At 37.4% G+C, this 17,469-nt stretch overlaps 1 protein-coding gene across 50 annotated transcripts in view; it reads right to left on the minus strand.

Annotated features, from left to right (window-relative positions):
* Positions 1-2,972: 2,972 nt before the first annotated feature.
* LOC579853 overlaps positions 2,973-17,469 on the minus strand; it is a 194,299-nt gene continuing 179,802 nt past the window's right edge. For 48 of the 50 annotated variants that reach the window (XM_030988688.1, XM_030988699.1, XM_030988701.1 and 45 more), the window contains 8 exons: positions 15,867-16,187; positions 14,036-14,068; positions 12,382-12,702; positions 11,023-11,343; positions 9,499-9,516; positions 7,671-7,985; positions 5,248-5,297; positions 2,973-3,344 (listed from right to left, as the gene is read on the minus strand). In XM_030988688.1, coding sequence (XP_030844548.1) covers positions 5,269-5,297; positions 7,671-7,985; positions 9,499-9,516; positions 11,023-11,343; positions 12,382-12,702; positions 14,036-14,068; positions 15,867-16,187 — 1,358 coding nt within the window. In that variant the 3' untranslated portion in view covers positions 2,973-3,344; positions 5,248-5,268. The remainder of the gene's footprint in view (positions 3,345-5,247; positions 5,298-7,670; positions 7,986-9,498; positions 9,517-11,022; positions 11,344-12,381; positions 12,703-14,035; positions 14,069-15,866; positions 16,188-17,469) is intronic. The other 2 variants (XM_030988683.1, XM_030988736.1) reach the window with 2 other exon arrangements.

Raw genomic sequence — 17,469 nt, forward strand, 5'->3', positions numbered from 1 at the left:
CTAATGACAGCCTTGCTCTTAACATTAAACTGGATGATATTTTGATAGAGAGAAAGACGTGTTTAAATCAATAAAAACCCTGACTGAAGCAACCATGTAAAACACATTGTTACACCAATCTCCAGAAGTACTGTATATAATAAAATATTTTGTTTCTGATAGAATATTACTTATGCTAATATAATATACTAATGTATGTGTGTCTTGTTCTCCTTCTTGCTCACTGCTTTGTGAATTAAGAAAACGAAATTAAGTTATGTATTTGTATGGAATTATTCACATTGATCTTTTTATGTAATGATTCATTTTGAATGAAATCTTTAGTAAACATTTTGGAAAAAGAACAAGAGTATTTGTGTGAGACACGGAAGTTTTCATTTTGGTTGGCACCCCTATTCACGGTTGAAGCAGGGAGAAATATACTCGTGACGGGTTTTTATACAATCAGCTGTGTTAAACGCAGCAATAGGTGACGCACAAGCATATTGTATAAGTCTTTGCTATCATGTTATTATAAATTAAGTAATGATAATGATAATAAACTAATAACAATGACATATAATCAGAATAAAAAAAATAAAAAATTGTATCGATCCAATGCCTTTGTGTGCATCAGTCATTACTCATGCGAGGACAACAGAGAATAATAAACCAACTAATTGTTCTTAATGCAATGAATATATCATGTTTTAATGAAAGAGTACGTAAATACAGAATAGGAAGGTTTGCAAAGTTACATAAGCATGACCGTTTGAAATAACCCTGTATGTATTTTGAATTAATTGTAGATTAATTAGTATATATTAATTAAAGTTATTGAATATATTATTATTATTATTATCTAAGTACAACTTTGTAAAGCGCTTAGAAACATTGTAATAAGCGCTATAGAAATATAATGTATTATTATTATTATTATTACAAATACAAAGTAAAGAAAGATATCATCTATATAGCAAAAATATCGCCTTTATTAAACAGTGTTTATTAAATTGTATTTAAGATAAATGTTAAAAAAAGAAAAGAAATGGAGAAAGAAAGAGGGAGAGAGAGAGAACTAGAAATATTCGGGGGAGCTTTTGGGGAGCTTGTTAGCACTTTTTGAAACATGTGCCCCCCTCCCAGATGGATTGAGAATCCTGAATCGTTGATCTTTTCTTTCTCACTCTCTCGTTCAGATATGACTTGGTAAACCATAGCAAAAATAACAAATATTGCTGCGCGTTATTACTGAGCTTATGAAGATGATTTCTCTTCAAAAGAATTAAAGAGATAGTTGAGTTCTTTTTTTCAGATCGCAAATGCCTTCATAGTACTCGGTTATTGCTTTTATTCTTATCTATGACATTTCTAGTGCCCTTTTAGAACCTAAAATTGCTATGAAGGTAATTTTAGACCCCAAAAGTGTGAAATTTAGCCAGACGATCATACCAATTCAGCTCCACGTTAAAACAAATACGGTGACCGTTAATTAATTATTTAATTAAAAATAACAATACATAGACCGGCTGGTTGTGCGTAATATCACCAACACGAAAATGCCAACAAAAAAGCAAACATCGGCATTGGCTGAAATAGGACGTAAAAGGCGCTATTTCGTTTTTTCAAGGACTTTTTCAAATTATCTAATATTGGTGGTGGTACACAAGTATTAGAAATCGTTATATTTATGGATATTTCAGCCGTGTCTGAACCGATTTTGATCAAACAAAAATGATTTCGTCATTTAAATTGTATGTTCTTTCAAATTTGACACTCAGTTTTGCATTATCTCAAAAAAAAAATTGTATAGCACCCTCTGCAACGAAACTCAACTATCCCTTTAAGGTAAAGTAGTTAGCACAGTGGTTAGAAACCTAGGGTTAGTAAAATGTAGGCAATCCGTCATTTTGGGGGGTATAGACTAGGGGACGGCCCTGGAATCCAACTTTTATCAAAATGTGTTAAAGGTAAAGACCAGTTATGGTTATGCGATTGCATTGTGAAAGAAACGTTGTGAAATCGATCAGAAAATGTTGATCATCTAGCATCTAGCATCTGCAAGGTTCTGGAATCATCAAAATGATAAGAAATTTGGCCCATTCTTCGTAAAGTTACAAGCACTATACACAGAAAGGTGTATATGGGACTCCACTATATCTCTCACGGACCATGAGAGAAACAAATTTACCAAATATATGAATTAGTAGGCGGTTTCCCGGCAAATTTTTTATCATCATGTATTAGTCAAAACATATTCTTTCACATGATTGGTAATGAGAGCTTCCATTTCATTTTTTGAAATTGGGGCGTTTCCAATACTGGTCTTTACCTTTAAGTCATTACGCGTTGGTATCACTTCTTATTGACATCGTGTGTGGCACATGATAGTTCGAAATTTCGCGTTAAATGGGTAGTCGGCGGGAATGTTTGCGGATTTGAAAAGAGGGATTTCTTTTTTTAAGAGCATGACATTTGATGTTAAAGATGAAGTTGAGTTCTGGTCATGCGATTGCATTGTGAAAGAAACAGTGTGGAACCGACCAGAAAAGGTTGATCATCTAGCATATAAGAATTTGTGTGTATTGCAAGGTTCTGGAGTCATCAAAATGATAAAAAAATTTGGTCAAGTCTTGGTAAAGTTACAAACACTTGCACAGAAAGATGTATATGGGACTACACGAACACGTGGCGTAAAAAGCCGGCCCCCGATTTTTACGATGTTACATGCATATTTAGAATATGAAGGCATTTGAAGAGCCATGCTTTTCAGGGAACATGTCTTAACTGATGTTCTTCCACACTTGCATAATAAGAATTAGTAATGCTCACAAATTATTTTTCACCTCTTCCCAGAACTCAACCTTCTCTTTAAGGGGTGATATTTAATCACAAACATGTGAACGCGTATATTTATTTTTTCTTCTCGAAAACAGGCTAAAGGGGGCTACTCTTTGTGTTTGTGTACTCGATATTAAAGCTAAACATATGGATTTTATCTAGAGCCTAATCTTTGTACCTGCTCTTGTGCAAAAGGGATCATGTTTTCTTTATTTGTGGGGAAAATGTTCTTGAAAGTATGCACAAAATAGGGTCCTTTTCGAATCCGCTGTAACGATCACGCGTCACACCTATTAATATGAAGTGACATCACCCAACCGTGAATGAATAAACGGCTGAGCGAACGTGCAGAAAAAAGCCTCTATATATCTTAGCTCCCAGTCCGCCCCAAGTTCAGTGTGTCCGCTGTCTTATATCATCTATTTGTCCTCTAGTTTTGCCAGGAAATCAGATAGAGCCAGGAGGACATTTTTCTACTTCAAGTCAGCATCCTTTTTGGCATTGGATCGTTCTTCAGCGGCCACCTGTTTGTAAGAAAATAAAACACGATGATAATGATGATGATGATTATGATGATGATGATACTCCTGCTCTCAGCGTGAGCAAATCACACTGAGCGGTCGCGCTTCTACATCTCTGTAGGGTCTTTCACACTGTCCAAGCTCACTCCGCGAACTCACAAGCAGTCGAGTATGACACATAACCATATGAAGAAATTAATGGATTACTAACATGACTTGTAAAATGTGACCAAGTTATTAACAAAACGGTCAAATTCAAAATGCTGCAATCAATCATTCATTTTGTCTATTTATCATCTTCTCTGACCTGCTAGAGGATAACCTGATAGTACTTGCGATTCCACGTTGGACAAATCGGAATCAGTGTAAATATGTAAACACCAAGAAGAAGTTAGCGTTTAGGATCTATGCAGCTGTACTGTAAGTGGAACTGAGGGATAGGATGGAACCAATGGTCCAGGTCTATCCAGGGACATGGGTTGACGTCAGACAGACAATTAAGTCATTGTCAGGATACTCAAGAAGCAAGAGATACCCACATTAAAGACAAAGCTTAGGATTGACTTTCATCATTGAGTTGTATTAATATTGGGTTTAAGATTCATATGTTTGTAATTCATTTATAAGTTCTTTTGTAACACTCATCTGTATGAGTTGGTCTTCCGTTTGCAAGGTTAACAAAGTCTTAGTGGCAGTACCAACAATAGCAAAAGATCACAGCTTTGTGACAGTATTTATCTTCTTCATATACTTCTTCGATGGCATCGAATGCAAAGGTTAAAGAGTCGCTTAAAAATGGGTGAGGGTTGGGAATAGTTCACCATGTTCATAGGGTGATATGTTATACACGACCGCTCGGGAGATCACACTTGTACTACTACTACTACAGTGGTGGATCCAGGAATTTCTTACCGGGGGGGGGGGGCGCACAAAATCGCTAGGGGTGAAATATATGAAAAACTATGGAGCGAAGCTTATTCCTTATGTTTTCTCTTGTTTTGATAATTTCTTATGTATTTCAATGTTTTTTTAACTTATGTATTTTATTGTTTTTGTTGTTTTATTTCATTTCTTATTACAATTCAACTATTTTGACTTCCAAAACAACCACCTAAACTTTAAACAAGACCTAATAACCGATGACATTTCCATATGTTTTGTACACAAATCACAAAAATGAGCGATTTTCGGGCTGACATGCAAAGACGAAAGGTCACTTGACCTTGTAACTGTAGGTCCGTTTTTTTTTTTAAAGATGCGAAAAACTCGAGGAAAAGAAAGTCAGCCAGCGGGACGCCATCCATATGCGTTCCCGAACAATCGGAAAAATCGTGGAGGGGGGGGGGGGGCATAATGGCCCCCGGCCTTATTAGTGTTAAACAAGGGATGCAAATGAAGTCAAGATTGTAATCATCATAGTGCAGTAACTATCATAAATTTAGCTTGTAATAGGCATTTGCTTCAATTTGAGTTGGTATAAACACCTTTTCTTTGCAACTGCTTTATAGTCAGTGACTATCAATGCAAATAAAGTGAGCAATTGTTTTGAAATGAGATAACAGACACATAATGGCTTTTGACCCACATTAATTGCTTCAGCCCAAACTTTGTACAAGAGGATTTTGACAATACTTTTTAAAAAGCCTGTTGCTCAGTCATCCGTGGCACCACACTTATGAATATGGTGTCATTATACTTGGTATTAATTACCCTTTACCATTAAATATGATTTAAAGTCACATAGGTTACAACTTTTTAGTTAGAAGCTACCAAAGTTGGGAACACGTTTTCGATACGTACTGTGTATGTATATATGTACGCACACATGGTGCATTTACTACATGTAGTTGAAAGCAATAAATCATTTTAAAATCCATTCTTATCTGTCTTTGAAGATGATCCTTACCTGTTATTCTTTTTTCTGATATTACTCCACATCCTCCATGCTCCTGTCAGCTGATACAATATTTACGGTAAAGGGGAGATACAAAACAAAACATTTTCAATTCATTCTTGTTGCATTAATTGTATTTAAAACAAAGATACTATTCTTTCATTGAATATGCATAACGCCGGGGTCTGCATGAGAACTACACATGTACTTTCCGTCAATAGTAATTGGATAATCATTTTTTGTTTTACCTCAGTCTTTTTTTTAAATCATTAAACTCTACATACCCTTTATCAATAATTGCACTTATACATATATTTATTAAATGTCTAACCAGGTAATCTCAGCTCTGAATGACAATGAAAATACTACTACAATTGAATTTAAAATCACATGATCGTTTAAAAAAAAAAAAAAAAAAAAAAAAGATATTATTGAAATATTGCCAAAAAACACAAATACGAATGTATTTCGAATATTCATCCGAAAACATAGTTGTCAATTGTGTTAGTTAAAATATGCTTTATAATTCATAATACTTTTGTTTTCATGAAAGGCAGCTATCAGAAAAAATATATAACGGCTGTATTTTTAAAGTATTTGTTGAATAATAAGTAGCTACAATGGCGAAAAGTCTTAATCATTTTTGATTGAGTGCATTAATCTTTGCATTTATTTGTTCGGGAGGGGCGACCAATTTGGTCGAATGATCAGTTCGTGCATTGCGGCTTATTTCGTTCCGACTAGTATTCGATTCGGGTCGGGTTGTTGGGTGTTGTCATCACCCAAGCTTTATACCAACTGCCCCAAGACGTTCACAGCATTCAGGAAATAATTCCCCATAAGGTACCCTTTTACTACTCCTGGGTGGAAGGTGGCAAATTTACATTAATGTCAGGCCAAAAGACATTAGCGCCGCGAGAGGACTCGAACCGCGAACCATGCGATCCACGAGATATCCTCTAGACCGTGACATTTCTACCTATGTATAAACCTTTATGCCTTAGCACGAGTAAATACTAGTAAAAGCAAAAAGAGTTTACTGCTGTCCCGTACGATACCGCAGAGTGATGATGACTACAATGGGGAAATGTGTTGAACAAGAATAATATATACAAATATATACTGAATATACATACATATACAGTTATGAAAGGTGTTGTGTTGGGGTGTAAATATTAATAATTTACGTTATGCTGATGACACTGTACTTTGCGCAGAGAATGAAGCAGATTTACAACATGTATTGGATATTGAAAAAGTCAAAAGTGAAGAGTTTGGTCGAAGCATGAATGTCAATAAAACTAAGTCAATGATTTTTAGTAGAACAGAGAATAAGCCTAGAATATGTTTGAAACTCGATGGACATATCATTGAGCAAGTCAGTAATTACATCTACTTAGGACAAAATATCACAGATGATGCCAGATGCGAAGCAGAAATAAAAAGAAGAATAGAAATTGCCAGGAATACATTTCTGGCAATGAATGGATTATTCACAAATAGAAAGGTCACATTTGCGCTTAGGTTGAGACTAGTTGAGACTAGAATTGTTATGTATGGTCTTTCCTATTGTATGGATCAGAAACATGGACAATAGACAAGGCCATGGAAAATAGAATAACATCTTTTGAAATGTGGATCTACAGAAGAATGATGAAAATATCCTGGAAACGAAGGAAAACCAACAAAGAGATATTGCACATGGCAGTAGTAGGATTAATTAGAAGGAAGAGTGGAAGGAAGTCGACCTAGAGGGAGACCCAGAATCGACTGGGAAGAGAATGTCAAGAACTGGAGTGGACTAAAACTGCAAGAGTCCACCAGAATGGCAGAAGATAGAGTGAAATGGAGAGATGTTGCAATCAACGTCCGAACCGGGAGAAGATACTTAGATAGATAGATAGATATACATCGGACCACACTACTCCCATCGTTCATAAGGTGGGTTGATTGTACGACCCATTTTCGGCAACAATTTTTCCATGGTCCATATACTGCACTAACCGGATTTCTAACTTCGTATCAGGACCAAACATAAAAAGTTAACCCTATAAGTCTAAGCTTATCCATACAACCCTATCGCACGCCCTAAGTTAATCCTATATCTAGCTGGTCGCGGTTCTAGAAGATTTCATTCTGTTCATTTTTTGGATGAAGTCAGGCCTTTGTGGCCTTTAGGGTCTCTAACATTGACTGTCTGCATGCCCTTTGATTGAATTTATTTAAACCGATTTGTTTTGGGGTGGGCGAGGTCGAGTGCTTAAAGATTTGTAATTATTTATTTGTATTTGTTTAGAAGCAGGTGATTTGAGCCGCCTTTAACCCCCCCCCCCCATTATAATCGCTGCTGCTGTGATGACGAAACCAATCATGGAAGAATAGGTATCGGAGCAGGAGTACAAGACAGATTTTGTTTGGACATTTACGTGATTTACCTAATTGACATATGACTCCAGCATCATCAGAGTGAAGGCAATTGTGGAAACCGATTGCGTTCTTCACGCAGTCGTTGATTGAAGTTTCGTCGCCTACACATCTTACATTGTCCAGAAAGATGGGTCCTGAGCCTTCACCAAAAGTCCGGGCCCGCATCGTGAAGCCAGAAGCTCCAGGAAAGCCCAACTGCCTGCACACTACATCCGCGTCGTCCAGCCCCCAAAGATCGGAGCATACTGTTCCCCATTGCCCATTTAAATATACCTCGACTCGACCTTGATTGGCGGAGCTACCTGTTCCGGCAAGTCGCATCTCTAAAAGGGATATTTGCATTGAATATATGAAAAGAAATATTTCTTCAATGGTCATTAAAAATGGTTAATAATTGGGCTTAATAATAATGCCACGTACCACGACGACGTATCGCCACATAACACCACGTAAAACCAGGTATAGCCACTTAACGACACGTAACAACACGTAACATACGTTCTTTCAACGTATTGTCACGTACTGGTATCATTATTTTATTAGCTGGATAACATGAACTTCGTGTTTCTTATACTAATACCGTATGAATAAATGACAAGTGCGTGCAACAAATGTCCTATGAGCATCCATAAAGCTTTGTGTTACAGTATATAGAAATATGAAGCATATTAAGCCTACATTTACGTCATCATTGTTTTTTTTTTAAATAAATAAAACCGCCTTGGTTTACCGCCTCAAATATGAACGAGGTTTTATGGCTATGTTTTATGTGGAAATGTAACTACACCGTTAACACATTGATAAACATTCCACAACTTCAAAACCTCTCATTTTCGGTGTATAGTTATTGCTCTTATTCTTATTTATGACATTTCTAGTGCCCTTTTAGAACCTAAACATTGCTATGCAGGTAATTTTAGACCCCAAAATGTGTGAATTTAGATTAAATACAATCATACCAATTCAGCTCCACTTAACAAAAAATGCGGTGACAATTAATTAGTTAATTAATTAATAATAACAATACACGGGCCGGCTGGGTATGCGTTTTATAACCAACACGAAAAAGCCAACAAAAAGCCAATGTTGGCATTGGCTGTTGGAATAAAACGTATAAGGCGCTATCTCGTTTTTCAACGGCTGGTTCAAAATTACCGAATGTTTGTTGGGTACCACAAATATCAGAAATGGTTATTTTTACCGATTTTGATCAAACAAAGATGATTTCGTAATTTAAAATGTATATTCTTTCCATTTTGACACTTATTTTTTCATTATATCACAAACAAATTATTTTGTGTAGCGCCCTCGTCAACAATTTTTTTGTGTGTAGCGCCCTCTTCAACAAAACTTAACTATTCCTTTAAACAGGAGAAAGAATGTACTGCATTTGTCATACAGGAGTGACAACAGTGGAAGGGATGAACAAAAAATCGGATAAGAAAAGAGCGAAAGGGAAAATGATGAACGGGAAAAGACGAGCAACTGAATTTTAGAGCTTGTGCCCACCACTCCCCCTGCCAGAGAACCCCAGATTCGCCGCTGATATATTTAAATTGAACACTTCATGTGAAGTTCATTCTCACTGGCTGATTGTCAGAAGAGGAAAAGAAAGACCCATTTTGTTCAACACCCTACCTGTTATTTCCCCTAAGAATATATGGACAGAAAAGGATTATTGAATTTTCATTAATTGGTTTTTGGACTTGAGAGTCCCTCAAAGAAAAAGGCTATTAACATCACATCGCATTACATTATTTTCTTCGTCTTTCAGCAAATAACGTGAGCGTCTTTTACTTTTTATAATATTAAGTACGTAAAATAAAATATTCTCACCTGCACCACAAGAACTCCCTGTGGAATGTGAAAATGAAGAAGAAAACAAAAAGATTTATGAAAAATTAATTTTATCGGTGATTATAATTTTGCATATTTACAATTTAGCAAGTCGGTGTGATCCCTTAAAAATGTTTAAATACTAAGTGAAAAATGAAAACTTAAATCCTGCTTACCAAGGGAAGCCTCATCATCATCATCAATGCTGTACTTTCTGATGGCCCCGAAGTAACTACCCCAGTAATTGCCAGGTACCAATTTACACCTGGCTGGAGATAAGTGTCCTGCCAGAGGACGTTAGTGCCAGACTAGGCTTCGAACCCTCAACCCTAGGATTACGAGTTACGTGAATGAACCACTTTACCATGAAACCACGGAAACCGAAACCAGTTCTTTCCATAATGTCTCTAGTATATGCATTACATGAAATTTGTACCTTCATTCTTATTACCCACACATATATCTTGAGGGATAAATTAACGTGAGCAAAACAATTTTTCATGTTTGAATGCACAATGGACCAATAGCCAAAAAATGGATGCATTAATTAATTTGTAGGTTTGTTTGGTGGTTTGTACTATCTGACTGCTAAGGAAGCATGTGTGTGCTTGTAAGTAAGCAACCCGGGGACCGACGGCTTTAAGTCCTCTCCGAGGGAGGTTCATGGCGCCTATATACAAAGTATTATCATCGCCGTAGCTTTAAACCAACTGCCCTAAGGCGTGGAAGGTGACAAATTGAGATTAATGTCAGGCCAAAAGACATTGGCGCCGCGACAGGAGGCGAACCGCGAACCATGCGATCCACGATTCGGTGAGATATCCTCTAGACCACGACATTTCTACGTATGCATATAACCCACTGCCTTAGCATAAGTTACTATTAGTAAAATCAGCAAACTTTGAATGAGTTTGCTGCTATCCCTTAGGATACCGCAGGGTTGAGAAGACTTCCATGGGAAAATGTGTTGAAAAAGAATAATATATACACATCTTTATGAGATATAATATATATATATATATATATATATACCACACTTCTTCTATCGCTCATTAGGTTCGCATTGAAGGACCCATGCTAGGCGACAATTGCTCCGTGATCCATATCCTGCACTAACCAAATTTCTAACTTCAAATCCGGACAAAACAAAAAAGTTAACCCTATGAGTCTAAACTTATTCATAAAACCCTAACTCGAATCCTATATCTAGTTGGGCGTGGTTCTGGAAGATCGAGTTATGTTATTTTTTTGGGACGGGGTGAGGCCTTGGTGTTATATGGGCTCTTACATTGATTGTGTGCACGTCCTTTGCTTGTTATAATCGATTTGTTTTGGGGTGGGCGAGGTCGAGTGCTTGAAGATGTGTATTTATTTATTTTTATTTGTATAGCGGCAGGGGATTTGAGCCCCCTTAAATCCCCCCATTATAATCGCTACTGCCCTGATTACGAAACCAAGCACGGAAAAGTATTTTTCGGAGCAGGAGCAAAAGTCGGAGTCTGTTTAGAGATTTAGCTGATTTACCCTGAGCAACGCGACATATCACTCCAGCATCATCAGAGTGCTGGCAATTGTGGGCACCGATTCTGTTCTTTGGGCAGTCCATGATTGAAGTTTCGTCGCCTACACATTTCATATTGTCCAGAAAGATGGGTCCTGAGCCTTCGCCGAAAATCATGGCCCCTCTCGTGAAGCCAGAAGCTCCAGGGAAGCCCAATTGCCTGCACACTACGTTAGCTTCCCTCTGCTCCCAAAGATCGTCGCATACTGTTCCCCATTGACCATTGGCAAACACCTCAACTCGACCTTGATTGGCGGAGCTACCTGATCCGGCAAGTCGCACCTCTGCAAGGGATAATTGCATTGAATATATTAATGAAATGATTCTGCAATGGTCATTACAATTGGTTAATAATTGGGCTTATAATAATGCCACGTACTGGAACGTACTGGTATCTATATTTTATTAGCTGGATAACATAAACTTCGTGTTTTTTTTTTATAATAACATATGAATAAATGACAAGTGCGTGCAACAAATGTCCTATGAGCATCTACAAAGCTTTAATACGGTGTCACAACATATATAAATATGAAGCATATTAAGCCTACGTTTACGTCATCATTGTTTTTTTAAACGAATAAAACCGCCTTGGTTTACCGCCTCGAATATGAACGAGGTTTTATGGCTATTTTTTATGTGGAAATGTAACTGCACCGTTAACACATTGATAAACATTCCACAACTTCTAAACCTCTCATTTTCGGTGTATAGTTTTGCTTAAAAGGATAGTTGAGTTCTTGTTCAAGACCGCAAATGCCTTTAATGTGCATGGCTATTGCTTTTATTCTTATTTATGATATTTCTAGTGCCCTTTTAGAACCTTAAATCGCTATGAAGTTAATTTTAGACCCCGAAATGTGGGAATTTAGATTAAATACGATCACACCAATTTAGTGCCAGGTTAATGGTTATATTTACTGATTTTGATCAAACAAAGTTGATTTTGTATTTTAAATTGTATATTCTTTCAAATTTGACACTTAGTTTTTCATTATCTCACAAACAGATTATTTTGTTTAGCGCCCTCCACAACAGGACTCAACTATTCCTTTAAACAGGAGAAAGCATGTACTGCATTTGTCATTCAGGAGTGACAACAGTGGAACAACTACAGTGGGTACGCCCCCTCTCTCCCCGTCGTCTTGGGATTCGCCGCTGATATATATGTATAAATTGAACACTTCACGTGGAGTTCATTTTCACTGGATGATTGTCAGAGGAGAAGAGGAAAGACCCATTTTGTTCAACCCCCTCCCCGGTATTTCCCCTGAGAATGTTTAGACAGAGAAGGATTATTGAATTTCCATTCATTGATTTACCCTGATTAACGTGACATATCACTCCAGCATCATCAGAGTGCTGGCAATTGTGGACACCGATTGCGTTCTTTGGGCAGTCCATGATTGAAGTTTCGTTGCCTACACATCTCATATCGTCCAGGAGGATGGGTCCTGAGCCGGCGCCGAAGATCATGGCATGTATCGTGTAGCTAGAAGCCCCAGGGAAGCCCAACTGCCTGCACACTACATCCGCGTCGTCCAGCCCCCAAAGATCGTCGCATACTGTTCCCCATTGCCCATTGGCATACACCTCAACTCGACCTTGATTGGCGGAGTTACCTGATCCGGCAAGTCGCACCTCTGAAAGGGATAATTGCATTGAATATATGAAATGAAATGATTCTGCAATGGTCATTACAATTGGTTAATAATTGGGCTTATAATAATGCCACGTACCACGATCACGTATCGCCACAAAACACCACGTAAAACAGGTATCGCCACTTAACGTCACGTAAGGCCATGTAACACAATGTATCACCATGTAACAACGATAACCACGTAACGACACGTAACAACACGTAACACAATTTCTTTCAACGTATTGTCACGTACTGGAACGTACTGGTATCTATATTTTATTAGCTAGATAACATAAACTTCGTGTTTTGTTATACTAATAACGTATGAATAAATGACAAGTGCGTGCAACAAATTTCCTATGAGCATCTACAAAGCTATAATACGGTGTCACAACATATAGAAATATGAAGCATATTAAGCCTACCTTTATGCCATCATAGTTTTTTTAATAAATAGAAACGCCATGGTTTACCGCCTCAAATATAAACGAGGTTTTATGGCTATTTTTTATGTGGAAATGTAACTGTACCGTTAACACATTGACAAACATTCCACAACTTCTAAACCTCTCATTTTCGGTGTATATTTTTGCTTAAAAGGATAGTTGAGTTCTTGTTTAAGACCGCAAATGCCGTTAAGGTGCATGGTTATTGCTCTTATTCTTTTTTTATAACAGTTCTAGTGCCCTTTTAGAACCTACAATTGCTATGAAGGTAATTTTAGACCCTCAAAAGTTGTGAATTTAGATTGAATACGATCATACCAATTCAGTGCCAGTTTAATGGTTATTTTTACCGATTTTGATCAAACAAAGTTGATTTTGTAATTTAAATTGTATATTCTTTCAAATTTGGCACTATATATATTTTCATTATCTCACAAACAAATCATTTTATGTAGCGCCCTCCGCAATAGAACTCAACTATTCCTTCAAACAGGAGAAAGCATGTACTGCATTTGTCATACAGGAGTGACAACAGTGGAACAACTACAGTGGGTACGCCCCCCTCTCCCCGTCATCTAGGGATTGGCCGCTGATATATATATAAATTGAACACTTCACGTGGAGTTCATTTTCACCGGCTGATTATCAGAAGAGGAGAGGAAAGACCCATTTTGTTCAACCCCCTCCCCGGTATTTCCCCTGAGAATGTTTAGACAGAGAAGGATTATTGAATGTTCATTCATTGATTATTGGACTTTAGGGTCCCCCAAAGAAAAAGGCTATTAACATCACATCGCATTAAATTTTTTACTTCGTCTTTCAGCTTATAACATCAGCGTACTATACTTTTCACAATATTAAGTACGTAAAATAAAATATTCTCACCTGTACCCCTACAAATTTCTGTGGATTGTGAAACTGAAAAAAGAAAGATTCATGAAAAAATCATTTTATCGGTGATTATGATTTTGCGTAATATTTACAATTTAGCAAGTCAGTGTGATCCCTTAAAACAGGTGAAAAATGAAAAATTTAATCCTGTTTACCAAGGGAAGCCTCATCATAATCAATGCTGTACTTTCTGATGGCCCCGAAATAACTACCGCAGTAATTGCCAGGTAACAATTTACACCTGGCTGGAGATAAGTGTCCTGCCAGAGGACGTTAATGCCAGACTTGGTTTCGAACCCTCAACCCTAGGGTTACGAGTAAAGTGAATGAACCACTTTACCATGAAACCACGGAAACCAAAACCAGTTCTTTTAATTATGCCTCTATTTAATGAAATACATGATATTTGTACCTATAATCTTATTGATCACACATCTATCTTGAGGGGTTACTTAACGTGAGCAAAACGACTTTCCATGTTTGAATGCACAGTTAACCAATACCCCCCCCCCAAATGGCTGCATGAATTAATGTGTAGATTTGTTTGATGATTTATATTACCTGAATGCTCTGTAAGCATTATGTAATGAACTATTGAAAACATTGACAATTCCATTACTTGACAACTTAGTATAAACATCGTCTCAACCATAATCAACAATCCATTGGCCAAATTCTCTTATGGATGAGTCTTTTAGCGGGCGGGTAAGTATTTAGTATAGTACTTCTGTTCTTTGTTACTAGTTCATGAATTGGCTTCAGCAAGATGGAGCAGTGGTCACTGATGGTCACTGATAAATTTGATTGAGAAATGACTCTCCGTTATGAAGATATGACCATGAGTTGATTTTCACAAAATGGCGCCAGTATGACGCCACGATGACTTTGATTCTCTCAAAAGTCAGAAAAATCAGAACTGATTTTATTATTTACTATATAAATCTATGTATCTACCTGTTATTTGCTAGTTTATCTAAACTACGCTACCTTCGAGAACTCTTTAAAAACGTCACACTCGCGCATGCCCCCACCCCCATACATCGCCTTCACGTGAGCATCGCACGTCCGCCATTCATCCTCTTTCACGAGCCTCCAAAGACATAGCTTCGGACATGTTGCCCGCAAGGAGAGGGGACGGAGGGAGGGACATAGGTAGATACATAGACTTATATAGTAAATAATAAAATAGAACCGCCTTGGTTTACCGCCTCAAATATGAACGAGGTTTTATGGCTATGTTTTATGTGGAAATTTAACTGCACCGTTAACACATTGACAAACATTCCACAACTTCTCACCCTCTCATTTTCGGTGTATATTATTGCTTAAAAAGTATAGTTCAGTTCCTGTTGAAGACCGCAAATGCCTTTAAAGTGCATGGTTATTGCTCTTATTCCTATTTATGACATTGCTAGGGCCCTTTTAAAACCTAAAATTGCTATGAAGGTAATTTTAGACCCCAAAATGTGTGAATTCAGATTGAATACGATCATACCAATTTAGTGCCAGTTAAATGTTTATATATACCGATTTCGATCAAACAAAGATGATTTTGTAAGCTAAATTGTATATTCTTTCAAATTTGACACTTAGTTTTTCATTATCTCACAAACAAATTATTTTCTGTAGCGCCCTCTGCAACAGGACTCAACTATTTCTTTAAACAGGCGAAAACATGTACTGCATTTGTCATACAGGAGTGACAACAGTGGAACAACTACAGTGGGTACGCCCCCCTTTCCCCTGATTACGAAACCAAGCACGGAAGAGTATTTTCGAAGCAGGATCAAAAGTCGGAGTTTGTTTAGAGATTTAGCTGATTTACCCTGACCAACGCGACATATCACTCCAGCATCATCAGAGTGACGGCAATCGTGGAAACCGATTGCGTTCTTCGGGCAATCCATGATTGAACGTTCGTTGCCTACACATCTCATATCGTCTAGGTGGATGGGTCCTGAGCCGGCGCCAAAAGTGTTGGCATGTATCGTGTAGCTAGAAGCTCCAGGGAAGCCCAACTGCCTGCACACTACATCAGCGTCTCTCTGCCCCCAAAGATCGTCGCATACTGTTCCCCATTGCCCATTGGCATACACCTCAACTCGACCTTGATTGGCGGAGCTACCTGATCCGGCAAGTCGAACCTCTGAAAGGGATAATTGCATTGAATATATGAAATGAAATGATTCTGCAATGGTTATTACAATTGGTTAATATTTGGGGTTCGAACCCCGGCCGCGTCATACCAAAAGACGTTTAAAGATGGGAATTGTTGCTACCTTGTTTGGCGTTCAACAATAAGGGATAGAGCAACGTCGATCTGGCGCTGCTCAGTGGCTACCGGGCTCACGATCAATTTGGCAAAAAGAATTTCCGTTTCGGTTAAATAAAATTTGGAGTGGACTATTAGGCTATTATTATTATTTATTATTATTATTACAATAATGCCACGTACCACGACGACGTTTTGCCACATAACACCACGTAAAAACAGGTATCGCCACTTAAAGTCACGTAAGGCCATGTAACACAATGTTTCACCATGTAACAACGATAACCACGTTACGACACGTAACAACACGAAACACAATATCTTTCAACGTATTGTCACGTACTGGAACGTACTGGTATCTATATTTTATTAGCTGGATAACATAAACTTCGTGTTTTTTTTACTAATAACTTATGAATAAATGACAAGTGCGTGCAACAAATATCCTATGAGCATCTACAAAGCTTTAATACGGTGTTACAACATATAGAAATATGAAGCATATTAAGCCTACATTTACGTCAACAATGTTTTTTTAATAAATAGAACCGCCTTGGTTTACCGCCTCAAATATAAACGAGGTTTTATGGCTATGTTTTATGTGGAAATGTAACTGCACCGTTAACACATTGGCAAACATTCCACAACTTCTAAACCTCTCATTTACGGTGTATATTATTGCTTAAAATGATAGTTGAGTTCTTGTTTAAGACCGCAAATGCCTTTAAGGTGCATGGTTATTGCTCTTATTCTTATTTATGACATTTCTAGTGCACTTTTAGAACCTAACATTGCTCTGAAGCAATTTTAGACCCCAAAAGTTGTGAATTTAAATTCAGTGCCAGTTTAATGGTTATATTTACCGATTTTGATCAAACAAAGATGATTTTGTAAAATAAATTGTATATTCTTTCAAATTTGACACTTAGTTTTTCATTATATCACAAACAAATTATTTTGTGTAGCGCCCTCCGCAACAAAACTCAACTATTCCTTTAAACAGGAATCTAGGGATTCGCCGCTGATATACATACATTGAACACTTCACATGCAGTTCATTCTCACTGGCTGATTGTCAGAAGGGGAGAGGAAAGACCCATTTTGTTAAACCCCCTCCCCGGTATTTCCCCTTAGAACGTTTAGACAGAGAAGAATT

The sequence above is a fragment of the Strongylocentrotus purpuratus genome, unplaced genomic scaffold (assembly GCF_000002235.5).
Source record: "Strongylocentrotus purpuratus isolate Spur 01 unplaced genomic scaffold, Spur_5.0 spur5_scaffold_17, whole genome shotgun sequence".
Classification (NCBI taxonomy): Eukaryota; Metazoa; Echinodermata; class Echinoidea; order Camarodonta; family Strongylocentrotidae; genus Strongylocentrotus; species Strongylocentrotus purpuratus.